General features: G+C 46.0%; 1 protein-coding gene across 31 annotated transcripts in view; it reads left to right on the forward strand.

The window, feature by feature from the left end:
• The window catches only part of LOC118507691 (RNA-binding protein Nova-1), a 73,822-nt gene that overhangs the window by 40,760 nt on the left and 20,557 nt on the right, over positions 1-12,505 (forward strand). For 25 of the 31 annotated variants that reach the window (XR_004905685.1, XR_004905684.1, XM_036046502.1 and 22 more), the window contains one exon: positions 2,224-2,298. The exons of the other annotated variants lie outside the window; for them this stretch is intronic. Coding sequence is in view for 23 of the 25 variants with exons in the window: in XM_036046502.1 (XP_035902395.1) it covers positions 2,224-2,298 (75 nt within the window). In the remaining 2 variants the exon portion in view is untranslated. The remainder of the gene's footprint in view (positions 1-2,223; positions 2,299-12,505) is intronic. 31 annotated transcript variants of the gene reach the window in all.

Genomic DNA, 12,505 nt, shown 5'->3' on the forward strand with positions numbered 1-12,505 from the left:
AGCTCGAAGCTGTTACTATTGTGCCTCGACTGGCTCCAATAAAAACGCGATTGATATCAATTGCCAATATGCCCCCGGGCACCATCACGGCTACTTGTCCGCATACGGTATCAGTTTTATCATCCACGCCATGCTGTCCAATCTACCTCGTGATAGTAGCAGTTATAATTGCTCGTTACTTCTGCCACTGAACGCCGCCATATATGCCCAATGCAAGTGTCAATTGGAAATTGTCGGTGTTACACGTCGCTTCTTTCTTTTCGCTGTAACCGATACAACTACACTTAGCGATAGCGTACAGCCAGTGCAGATGTCCGTTGTCGGTTTTGCTTCTTTTTTTTGTCATTTTTATTTTCATAACAAGCGGTTCGTGTTTTTGTCTGCTTTAACCCACCCGAAAATGCTTCCGATCACATTCCGTTTGGTCGATAGTCGACAACAAAACTGTGGACCGGGTGATTGATGCTACACGCTGCACATTGTGGACTGTTGGGGGGGTGAAAATAAAGCATGTAAAACAATACATAATAAATCAAAAAACATGGTTTTGATTACTTTGTTGTATTGAAAGCAGTTTTTTTGTCCCTTAGCCGTATGTTTGCCATACCAAAACTTACTTCAAAAGAGGCATCTTAAGCGTACTACAAATATCAACCGAACAACCAAGAATTTCTATGCTAACATGAACAGCTATAAACCATTTTTAACAACAAAAGTTAAAGCCACCAGGCTCTTCATTTGTCTCGCGGGAAATATATTTTACTCGCTGTAAGTGATGACTTCCGCCATCACTATCACGGACCGGCCGACGGGAAAGTGAAAACTTACTGCCCACGCTCCCCATTTGTGTGCTTAGGGATTTCCGCATCACTGGTACGCACATCTTCATTTACATTCTGTGAAGTCAAATAAAACGTCTAGAAAAACTACACCGTCGCTAGCACCATCAACGTCCTGCCTGTTGTTTTTTTTCTCCTATGGCCGTTCGTACACGGTTTGCTTATTTTATTTCATTTGCATTATTGTGAAAGTACTGTTTGCCGGTACCGTGTGTCCTGTGTGTTGAGTGTTTTCTACGTCGGGAAGAATTCATCCACGGCAGGCATCCATTGCGCGAGTGGAAACTTTTTTTTGTATGATAAAATATGGAAATTTACGATACCGGCCAACCGTGGTAGGTAGAATAGGGAAAAATCTCGTTTTTCCCTCTGCCTGGTTGGTCTAGTAGTGAGCAGAGCAGTTCGTGGGGTTCGCCTTAGAGCTCGGGCATTGTTGATGATTCGATCGTTGTCTCGTTAGTTTGGTATTATTGAGATGTTTTCCTCCTTTGTTTTCCAACTCCACGAAGAATGTCATCGGCAGGTCAGGAATCTTTCAAGGTCTTTTCTATTCGCTGGGTGCTATATGTTGGGTTGAAACTTATTGAAAAATTATTAAGGATATCTCATCTAAACTTAGTTTATTTTTAAGAAATTATTTGCCAAAATTAGACATTTTTTTACTTTCTTTTATACTTTACCTTCTATGATCTTCCATTAATACACTACGAAACCGTGCTACTGGCACGCGCTACGCAACGCTTCATTCTCTCACGAGCATTTTCCTGCATTTCGCTGCAGGACCATCTTTGCGCAAATGTAATAAATGAACCGCCTAGCAGTGGAGCAAAGAAAATGCAAGTCGAGAAAAGAAAAAAAAAACAACAAAACCATCAGCTAAAGAAAACTCCGCCACAGGCACTCCCACTCAAAGGCTAGGTGAAGCAGGTCGGAACCGCTGGCAGCCTTTCCCGTGGTCCGTGTGCCAGAATGGCTCTCGCGCGAAAACCCGGTTGCCCTAGTTCCTTGTCGTATCGTTCCGTCCTGGCTTCACCTAGGGTTTTCCACCGATTTCATCGCTTCCAACCCCTGATTGCCTCAGCTTCCTCTAGGGGAGTTGGATTTTTCAAGATTATCCAAGCCAAAAGTCGGCCAACCGTCGGCAAAACGGTTCGCTTCCCAGTGCCCAACCTTTATTTGTTCGCGCCGTCCAGCAGTATCCCGGTCTACATTCCATTCCCGGGATACCGTCCTTACCTTTTCATTCACCTGCGCGCTATTTTTGTACACGCCGTATTGATGTATAAGAAATAGAACAGACACGCAACACCGCGAGTATATTACGTAAAACCGGGTCTAATGTTACCTTCCCCTCTCTCTTTCTCTCTCTTTCTCCTCTCCACAGGTAAGTCTCCCGATGCGCACATTGATCCCAGCAGGACGGTCGCACAACTGAACCACGCAATGGAACTGTTCGAAGGTAGGATCACTGAAGGAAATTCAAAGATGCGCAGATGGAAATGCTGCTCCACTTTTCGCTCGTTTTTCCGCGCCCTGCTTCTGTGGGTGAGGGTGGTAGATAAACGTTCCTTCTCTTCTGCTTCGTCTGCACTCAGCATTAGAACCGGTCATTGCTGCCATTGACTTTTGGCTACCATAAATATCACAGATTATGGAAATGGTTGCAGATCTCGGAAGAAACCCGACGGTGGGATGCCTCGGTTCCGTCTTTTTGCTGTGCTGCTTCTCTGCTCAAAAAGAAGGGCGCACGAATGTTTGTGATGTGATAATGATCGGACGGGAAAATCCAACCTTGAGAGGGAAGATTATTACAAACGAAAGGTAGAAGTGTACGTAGGAATTATGTTTGAAAAATTTGTTAGACTTTAGACGCTCCTTGCTAGCTCGTAATTGCTAACAACCACATCTATCCTTGTGGATGAAGCGCAACAAAGTGTGTAGTTTAATACTCTTGTTTATGCTCTCATGCATCATAGAAACAAATGCTGAAAAGGTAGTAAACAATGTTCGTTTTTTCAAAGTAAACAAACAATTTTACTGTTTATCAACAGCAGCATCTAGTAACGGCGCAATCATCATTTAATTCCCAAACAAACAAGATACGCTGCAGTAACAGTAACCCTGGGCAGGTATCCTGGGAGTAGGTGTTAGATCACAATTAAAATAGCATCAGAAAGCGCGATTTCCCGCGATTGCATAACTTCCACCCTTAAATTTGTGGAATGGTATTCATCGGTATTCGTTTGAGATCAACTGCTTAAATTGTCACACGTTTTAACTTCAATATCTGCTCTTTTATCCCGCCGTAATGCGAGAATCTAATATTTATTAGGTAACGATCTCATTAGCCTTCTCTCCGAACACGTGTTGGCCACTTGACAATTTATTTGACGTGTTTTTTTGATATCCTACAATTCAAGTCGGTCAACAAAAAAAAAAGCAAACGACCCGTTCTCACTCACCTATTTAGTTTACCTTCAATGCTGAAATTCCTTTCCGTCCACTGTCTGGGGCAGTAGCGGCTGCCATAGGTACGCCGGTACTCGTCTGGCCGAAGAATAATCACTATAATAGCATTACCAAGAACCCCTAGCATCGTTCCCGCCTGCCCTAACGTCTGAGTGTGCTCGGTGGCGTCCTTCCAAGCGTCGGGTTTGGTTGGAATTTATACAACCTACAGTTAACGGGCAACCACCCATCACCCATGGCAACGAGACGAAGCAATTTCGTCGTACGCACATATTGTAAAAATAGATACCTACCTTCCTTCGCAATGGTCAACACACACACAACGGCAATGCCCGGCAGCGCGCACCTTTCCATGTTCGCATAGTCAGGACAGTTTTTCTTCGGCCCAAGGGGACACTTTCTGCGTCCTACAGGGCAGGGAACGATTTTTCCTGTCTGGCCCAATGCACAGACTGTTTTCCGTTGCATCTGCAAAAAAAAACCCGTGGGTCTACGTCTCGTGCGACTCGTGGTTTAAAACGCGTGTACTGTTTCCTAATGACCTCAATTCGTTCGACAAGTGGCACGAATTCCCTGTCCCATCGATACACATATCAACGGTCGAGATCAAGCTCATAAATTGACGATTAACTACGAGCCTGTCCGGCCGGACGGATAGTGCAGTGCGGGCGGGTGATTTATGCTCGAGAGCTTTAGATCACCGTTGGCCCACAAGTACGCAGCGAAATTCGGCCCGTCCGACACAAAAAAAGGAATTCGATTTTTCTGTTTGTCACCGGACTGGTAGCGCTTTGTCGGCGTAGGGCGAGCAGAGCGGTCCTAATTGTCTATCAATTACTCCTTGCGCATTGTGGGAATTAATTTATTTTAAGCTACTCTCTTGTTAATTCGTTTCAAATCTAATTCTTATTCTTTGATACGCTTGATGACTCTCAATATTTATCCTCTGTTTCTGTAGCTCCTTCCTCGGTGACAAAGCGAATGCTGAGCAGTGAAGTATTTTAAAAGTCAAATCACTTACACAAGAATTTTGCACCCATGCCCTCGTATGTCAGCGTACCTAACTACGAAACAGTCAAGTATGTGGTGTGAAGCAGTGTGAAACAGTCCGCACTAGCATACCACTCCTTGGCCGTAACGAGGGAAAGGTTAAGCGCGCGCGCGCCCGACCACATACACGCAGCGGGGGAAAAACGCCAGCGGTGAAACGCGCGCAAAGTCTTGGCCTTGGTACGCATTTTCGTGGCCTAAACTATATAAAACGCTCTCGCTCTCGGGCGTGCTCTCGTTTTCCGTGCCATATACCGTAACACTTTCTCGTGTACCTTCTGCTTCTTCGAGGGTGCGTTTTTTTGTTTGTTTGTTTCTTGGCCCGCCCTTCAATGAAGCATTGAAAGTGGCGATGCTCGATGAACTGCGACCAGCTACTAATTGCTGGGGGGCGTGCTCGAGTGTTTCAGCGACGATACCACCGCTCATCGTATGCGTGCATCCGGCAGGTGAAAATTCGGTCGCCAGTGTACGAAACGAACTACAGTACCGATGGTTGGCTTTTATCTCTGACCCATTTGTTTCAATTAGGTGGTAGCGCCTTGCGAGCAGACGGGGTCTGGCTGTGATGTCATCAAAAAGCCGACGTATTGCACCATTTGCAGAACATGAGATTTAACAATAGTCCTCTCTTATGCTCAGGCACCCCGGTTGGAATGAATTTACTGCTGAAAAGTAATATAAATAACCCATCTCACTGCATAAAACTTCACCCATAAGGCTACAGTGACTGTGCTCAGTAAATGGCTCACCATTTCTTAGCCGTTCATAGTTTTCTTTTCCTCCCGTACTAATGCTGCAGTAATTTTCAATTGAAGCCCTTGCGATGTGTGACTTTACTGGACGCGCTGCAGCCATACTGTCCCGTGCCGCTTACTCAGCATGTTTGTCATACAGTGTCTGTGTGAGTTGTGAGTTTTTCCGGCAGCCAGTAGTAACCTGTGCAGTGGTGCAGCTGAACTGCAGCATACCTCCGAACAAATGCCGCTGTCCGTGAAGGTCGCGCTCGAATGAAAAGTAGCCGGTGTATGATGGTTCAGTTAGCGGGCATCGAAGTTACGGACGTCAAGTGCTCGCAGACCAACCGAGAGGTTTCCACTTCGTGGCCTTGCCCCCGATGGCACCGCTATCGGTGGTTGGGCTACTGCAACGCCGCAACGCTGGCTCCATCCGCCCGTCCGCCTTGACAGCGATTTGTGCGGCCATTATATCATGTACGGCGGGTCCATCAAGCATTTTGTAAGTGCACGTGCCAACACGCTCGGTGATGGATAATTGATTCACATTATTTTGCTATTTATTGCAACTGCAACCAACCATCGAGCAACCTGTTAATGCCGATGTGGTGGTTTTTGTTGTTGTGACGCTCCGTACCGGTAATGTGTTTATTGTACACAATTTGCAAGGGGATTTTTGTTGGAGAATTAATAGAGGAATGATTGGGCTAAAAAGATCAAACTCAAGTAAAGCACATCAATTCGGTGTCTTCATCGCTGATTTGCTGAAACAAACTTACATCCATAGTTAACAGACAACCAAAAATTTGGAAAAGCATTTGAGTTAAACGTGTGGTGGCATATTGGAGTCTTCTAAAATATTTACGACTCTCTTACGATATCGAGGAAATTGAATCATCAACCATTCATGAGCCTCACTCACACCGTTCCAAATAGAAGAAACCGAGGATTAGGATTACAACTGCTAAGGTAATCGAAAACATTTCTCTTGCCTTTTGCGTTTATTTCCGGGGGAGCCTCAAACAGGCGTACGCCATTTTGATCTCACTTCAATAAAGATATTGTATTATCCCATACTCTTACATACAAATCGAAAAATTGAATTTAGAATTGTTACGATTGTTTATAATAACCTCGCAAAACATCAAACGACCTAAACCACGCAAATCAGGCAAAACAGGCTCAAAGCAGCTTCAAAGATTAACGATGCATTTCGTCGAAATAGACCTCCTACATCCGCTGGTCTGTCTGCCGCTCTCATTGTGCAACACACACAGACACACAGACATAAATTAATGAGCATATTTTCATTCCAAATCCCGGGCCAAACGATAACAAATTGCAGTATCTTCGGGGTGCCCATCTATCACGCAGTGCAGAGCAATGCAGAGCGTGCCGCCACACTTTGTTTACTCAAGCCGGCCAGCTTCATTGAGGTATTTCCGACGCGTACGCTTCGCATTCGTTCGCTGATTTATGTAGGCAAATCAAAAAGAGCCAATGCATGCGCCTTACGATTGGCAAACAAATAGACAAAAATAGTCCAGCACAATACTGCCCGGCGGGAGCGGATGCGAAGTGATGATAAGTAGTAATGTCTTAAAGTGGCACTGTGCCTGGAGGCTGCATCTAGTGACGGGTGTGCTATTTGATTTGCCGGAAATCGTGTTTCTTTTCCTTCAGAGGATGCTTAAGGATTCGGAAAAAAATTCGATACTGTTTCCCTAGCTTCGACATCCTGTTGGCAGACGTTGATGGGGCGAAATCATTCAGAAGAGAAAATTGATTTTAAGACAAGCTACATGTTTAATTCAAATTTCAAACCAACTCAAGTGACTGCAGTCAGCAGACATGAAAAGAGAATATTGCCATCAAAGTGGTGTGAAAAACAATTCGATCGGATACTCGTATTGCCGCTCACGTCTGCTTCGGTTATCCTCTCTCGGTGTCCCCATTTTGAAGCGCAAAACCCCCGGACGGCTTGACGACGCCTGTCACATATCGGAGTCAGTGGGAAGAAATCTCCACCTTGCACAACCGTAGCTGGGGAGGCGCGGGCGTATGGTGGTTTCATTCTTTCACGACACATTTTCCTTGTGTGTACCTTAACTTCTTCTGCGTAGGAACTCTCACCACATGCACACACACACACAGAGCTTGGGATCAGGTCTAATGCCGCACGACAAACCTTACCTGCCCCACATCCGTTCACGTTCACTACAAGGGACTTAAAAATAGACACCGAACCCACCGGCACCGAACCAACATTGGCACATCGGCATTCGCAGGCATTTCGGATAGTTCGAGGTGTGGTTTTTGCTATTTTCTGCTGACGAGCAGGTCGTGCCATACCTGCCCGTTCAAGAAGCTGCAGGAAACCCATCTCAGCAGTCATGCCACCCCTGTAGCAGAAGAAGACTTCCGCCAAGGCCCGGCTTCTAATCACTTCCTGTGCTCTGAGTTTGCAATTGTTCCGGCTGTTTGGCTGAGACGCGGTCGGTACTCGGCAACCAACAGAAGAGAAAAAAAGCGGAGAAAAGGGGATGTTAACTCAGCCTTCGGTACTTGAGCTACACGTTTGAGAAGTTCTTGCACCGAGTGTTAAGCCTCCTTATTTCGCTCCAGCACCAATCGCGCACCATCGGTAGCGTGAATCGGTACGGTGAATTGAGGAGTTGGAGAAAAAAACAGACCGAATCGTTGTGCAGGTACTGCTCACTCGAAGGGTGTCTAGGAACGGATCAATGATTGAGTCCTCACGGTCGAGGAAAGCTGGACGACTTCCTGCGGGATAGCAAACTCCAAACCGTTCCGTTGCCTTCATTTAGTAGCGCTATTGTTGTCGGAAGCTTTCCGCTAGAGCACACTTCCGTCCTCCGCTGCTATAGACCGTTGAGCACAAGGTGTACCTTCTTTCTGTACCTTGCTGTCGCTTTTGAAGGCGCACCGATGACGTGCGCCTGTGAAGGGACGAGGCTTGAGAATATGCTACACAAGCGATTCGTGCAAGGTTGCATGATGAAGTGATTCCTGCTTCTGCTTTCGTGGTGCGAGCTGAAACGTTGCACTGATACCGGAAATTTGTACGGCATGTACACCGCACAGTGTTTCTTGGGCCTTCGTCGAGAACAACGATAAATTTACTTGCTCCAATGCAGCAAGTCTGGAGAGCTTTCGAATGTATGACAGTAGTTAATAGGGCACAAAAAACGGAGGAACGATACAGGATGTTTAATGATGATTTTTATGTGATCATAATTTGTCGCCAACACTGAGTTTAGCAAAACACCTGATGTCTGGTACCATCATGGAGGTTCAACGATGCTCTCAAAGCCAATATCACTCCTTCAAACATCCAAGGATCAGAGGATCCTGACCACCTGTATTCACCAATTTAGTCATCAATATTTCGATCCAATACAATACAGTAAACAAGAACCTCACCTCCACAGACAGATCATTCGAACGAATCTGTCAATCTATCAGTATCACATTTCGCACCTCCGTTGCATCGCACATTGCCTCACAATTCCTTTGCAATTGACTGATTAGGGATCGAAACGTGGCAAACGATGGTTGTTTGGTTGCGGGCGCCACCACCACCAAATGTAATCTCTAGATTGCGATCCATCAAACGAAAAACAACACGAGCAACCATCACCGTGCTTGACACACGCATCCCGCTACGGGACTAATTAGAGCGAATTGCTTAGTCGTGTCACACGCGCGGAGAAAGACACCGTTCCGAGCTGAAATGTGTTTCCCAGGCGCCTTCGTGTGTGGGTTTTTTTTCTTCCCCAAACGAAAGTCACCGGCGGTTCGGTCGACGGGATACGTCGGGAAGCACCTAAGCAACCCCCCTCCCCCCCCCCCTCCCTGGAGCGGAATTCGGTTCTGATGATGTGTAAATATTTTCATATCATTAGTCTCGGCTGCTGCTTTGGTGAGTGGCGATGAGAAACTTATCCTGTCTTATGTGTGTGTGTGTGTGTGGGGGGGTACGTACCTGTGTCCCCTACTCGAATGACACCTACTCACCACCCCCCCGTAAGAAACTGGGATACTCTGAATTACGTGGTGCGGCAGATACGCAACGTTCAAGAAGAATTTTACGGTCCATCCCGTATGAATAGACATACAACAACAAAATATACGTACTCCAACACGTGTCCAATCGTGCAAATGATGGTCCAAACTGACCCTCAGGGAAACTCATCCTATACTCGCTGCCTCATATGCGTAACCCGAGTATCAGCTACCTGGGCCAATGTGGAAGTGTCATAAAATGCCGGGACCACAGGCACCGGCTCTGCTCGATGCGTCCGGCAATAAACCGGTTGAGATTTGTCCTTCCGACAAACCCCGTTGGGAGAGTGACGTACACCGGAAGTGCCTCATAAAAAGACATCTTGTTAGTGGTGGTTCTTTAAGTGAGCAAAAAAAGAGTACGAGAGGAACGTGGGACGACACACAGAATATTATACCACTGACCAACTGAAGGTGTTCTAATGGGCCACCAGGGTAAGTCCTGAAGTCACTAGGGTATCGATCAAGGAACTCTCAACTGACGTTTCGGAAAAGGTCAAATGGAAGTAAACGGTCGGTACAAATGAGTGCTTGTGCTATCTGTTCGCCTGAAAAGTTGGAAATCAAATTGGGAATGGTCTTTGCCGTAGGGTTAAAAGTATTCGCCTCAACCCTTTATTGTCGGACATTTTAACTACACGTCTAAAGAGGATCACACCAAAACGAAACATGTGATATCAATTAACTTCCCTTTGATGGCTGTAAGCGACACAGACGATGAGTAGACCAGAGAGAGAGAGAGAGAGGTCAACTCAAAAGCACGAGAAGCACACTTTAAGATGCTTCTCTGTACGAACTTACATTAACCTCACGCTGTCGATAATTTTATTTGCTGCTTGGGTGGGTCATTTTTCATTCTCTTTAACCCTCCCATCCATCAAACGGGTTGTCGAATTCATTCATCACCCACACCACCACCATATTCGATGCTTCATTCAAATCTTCCGCCCAGAAAAACAGAACCGATCGGAAGTGTTTCTTTCTCGGCTTGACTTTTATCCACGGCTGGGGCATCTGGAAACTTAAGTAAACGAAGCAATGCGACCAACAGCTTGCAACAACCACGTTACGCTTCCGATCGTTTCGCAGCTCTCGCTCAAGAGGCCACTCGTGGTGGGCCGCAAGCCGCACATATCTAGTCTTTCCTCACCTAAATATTGAAGCGATCCTGTCAAGTGTCCATCACTCCACCCACACTTCACGCGAGAAAACTTCCCTTCCCCGGTGCCGCTATCGAGAGGAAATGCTTTCAGAATTAAAAATGAAAAAGAGTTGATGCTGAACATCGCATCACCCTCTTGACGCGTTGCTTTTGATGGGTGTGTTAATGTGGAGAATGCGTGTTGGCGTGCACGTGCGTGTGTTCATAATTTCACACTACAGTGCTTCACTGGCCAGCAGCAGTGCCCGGGGAAAATGTTAATAAATGTGCCTTTCGTCTCCATTCATCCATTAGGCGTATTTATGCACACGTTAGCTGCTCATAAATGCAGCAGTTTACGAGAGTGTCTTTATGGCTGTTATTAATTACAAGCTTCTTGCGACAATTGATTGCTTTTCATCGTGAAGTATCTTGTACAAAATGTAAAATAAAAATTATTTTCGAGCATCTTCGAACAGTAAAACGAGCTGCGCTTGACACCTTCCAAATGCAGAACGCAATCACGATAATTACTTGTCACGATATGAGCCGCAAATCAGGCATGAAACTCGCAAAACAAACTCATCATCACCTACCACTGTTGCCGTGGTCAAAGCGGACACCCCATCCACGGCCGACGTTTACAATTACCGGACACTTCTAGCCACAGGACGAGAACGATTGGCTTCCTCGCCGTCCTGCTAGACCGCGTACTGCTGCATTCCCCAAAAATTGCGAGCTAAAAATAATTTCCTCCCAAAAAAAAAACACCCAATTCTCTAACCTCAGCTTGCAGCTAGCGCCACCACCACGACCACCACCAACATCATCGTCATCATCATCACCACCATGACTGGTGAGCATAAAATCAGATTTTTCTTCACCTCGTTTTGGGGCACCGGCCGCGTACACTCGATGTGCACGATCCCTTAGGGAAAGCTGGCCCGCCGAGGGTTGGGTGTTGGTGGTGGTTTGCCGCACCGGCCATGTACCTTCTGCCAGATCGCCCGCAAACACCACCGGCGTTTGCAATAAAAGTAATAATAACGCGCCCAGCCAGTCACATTTACGAGCGCATAAAAAAAATATGTGTCGGTACCGCTCGCTTACGCTGTTACTTACGCGTACTGCCAAAACATTTTGGGCCGCAATGGTGCTCCGCAGTAATCTTCACACGTAGCAACACCCGGGGACCGCGCGCGAATTGAAGTTAAATCTTTTGTCTGATGAAGCCATCAGGCAAACGAAATTGAAGTCGTCCGATCGGCGACCATCTCCGCTCACCTGCGCTGCCTTGCTGAGTCCGAGAGCGAACGATAGCGAACTTGTCGTTAGAAAACGTGAAGAATGCGTCCGTTTTAAAGAAAAAAAAAAAACAGAAGAAAATGCCCATAAAAATGCGACCGCATTAAGGCTGCTCAGTATGCGGACCGTACGCTCTGTTCGCTGGGTGTGTTACAAATTTTCGGATGTGCATTTAATTTTTTTACGCCAATGCCTAACATCATTGGAAGGAGACGGTTTGTAACGGATTTTATTCGTTTAGAAATGAATTTGAATGTAAGAATGCTTTAGGTATTTTATGACGCCGCACATAAAATGTAGGCAGTTTAAGCTTTTTTTACCACTCATTTAAATAGTTTACAATTAACGAAATCATACGGTACTTTTTCCCTATCGAATCTTCATCTAACCAGAGCAATGTTTATTTGGAAATCAAACCGCTTATTACATGAAGTATGTCTAGCACCATCGCCATCGATGTTGGCCCATTTTTGGTTGGTGTATTTTTGTGAAGTGTTCCGATTGAGCCCAATTGCTAGCAATTGACTCGCTATTTTTCCTTATTGGTTACCGCAGACCTCTGCAAGTTAGTTCATCGTCTATCATCTGCGATCGGTGATGGCAAGTCGTCGTTGAGATGGGATGCTCGTAACATAAACACTCCGCAGTACTGAGGTAGCACTAGCCACATCACTTCTCAGCCTCGCTAAGTAGTGCGGCTCCGGTGGTTAAGATGTTCGTGAGATGAGTTTGTTGATTTTTTCAACTTTTCCCATCCACGCATTGTGTCATAGGACTACGTTCGATGGACATGTTTCGGTTGCTTGCTGGATAGCGAACTGCTTGCAGCTTTGATCAGTTATGCTTCGTACGTTACTTTCCGGAGCAGTATGCTGTTA

Source organism: Anopheles stephensi, chromosome 2 (genome assembly GCF_013141755.1).
Source record: "Anopheles stephensi strain Indian chromosome 2, UCI_ANSTEP_V1.0, whole genome shotgun sequence".
Taxonomy (NCBI): domain Eukaryota; kingdom Metazoa; phylum Arthropoda; class Insecta; order Diptera; family Culicidae; genus Anopheles; species Anopheles stephensi.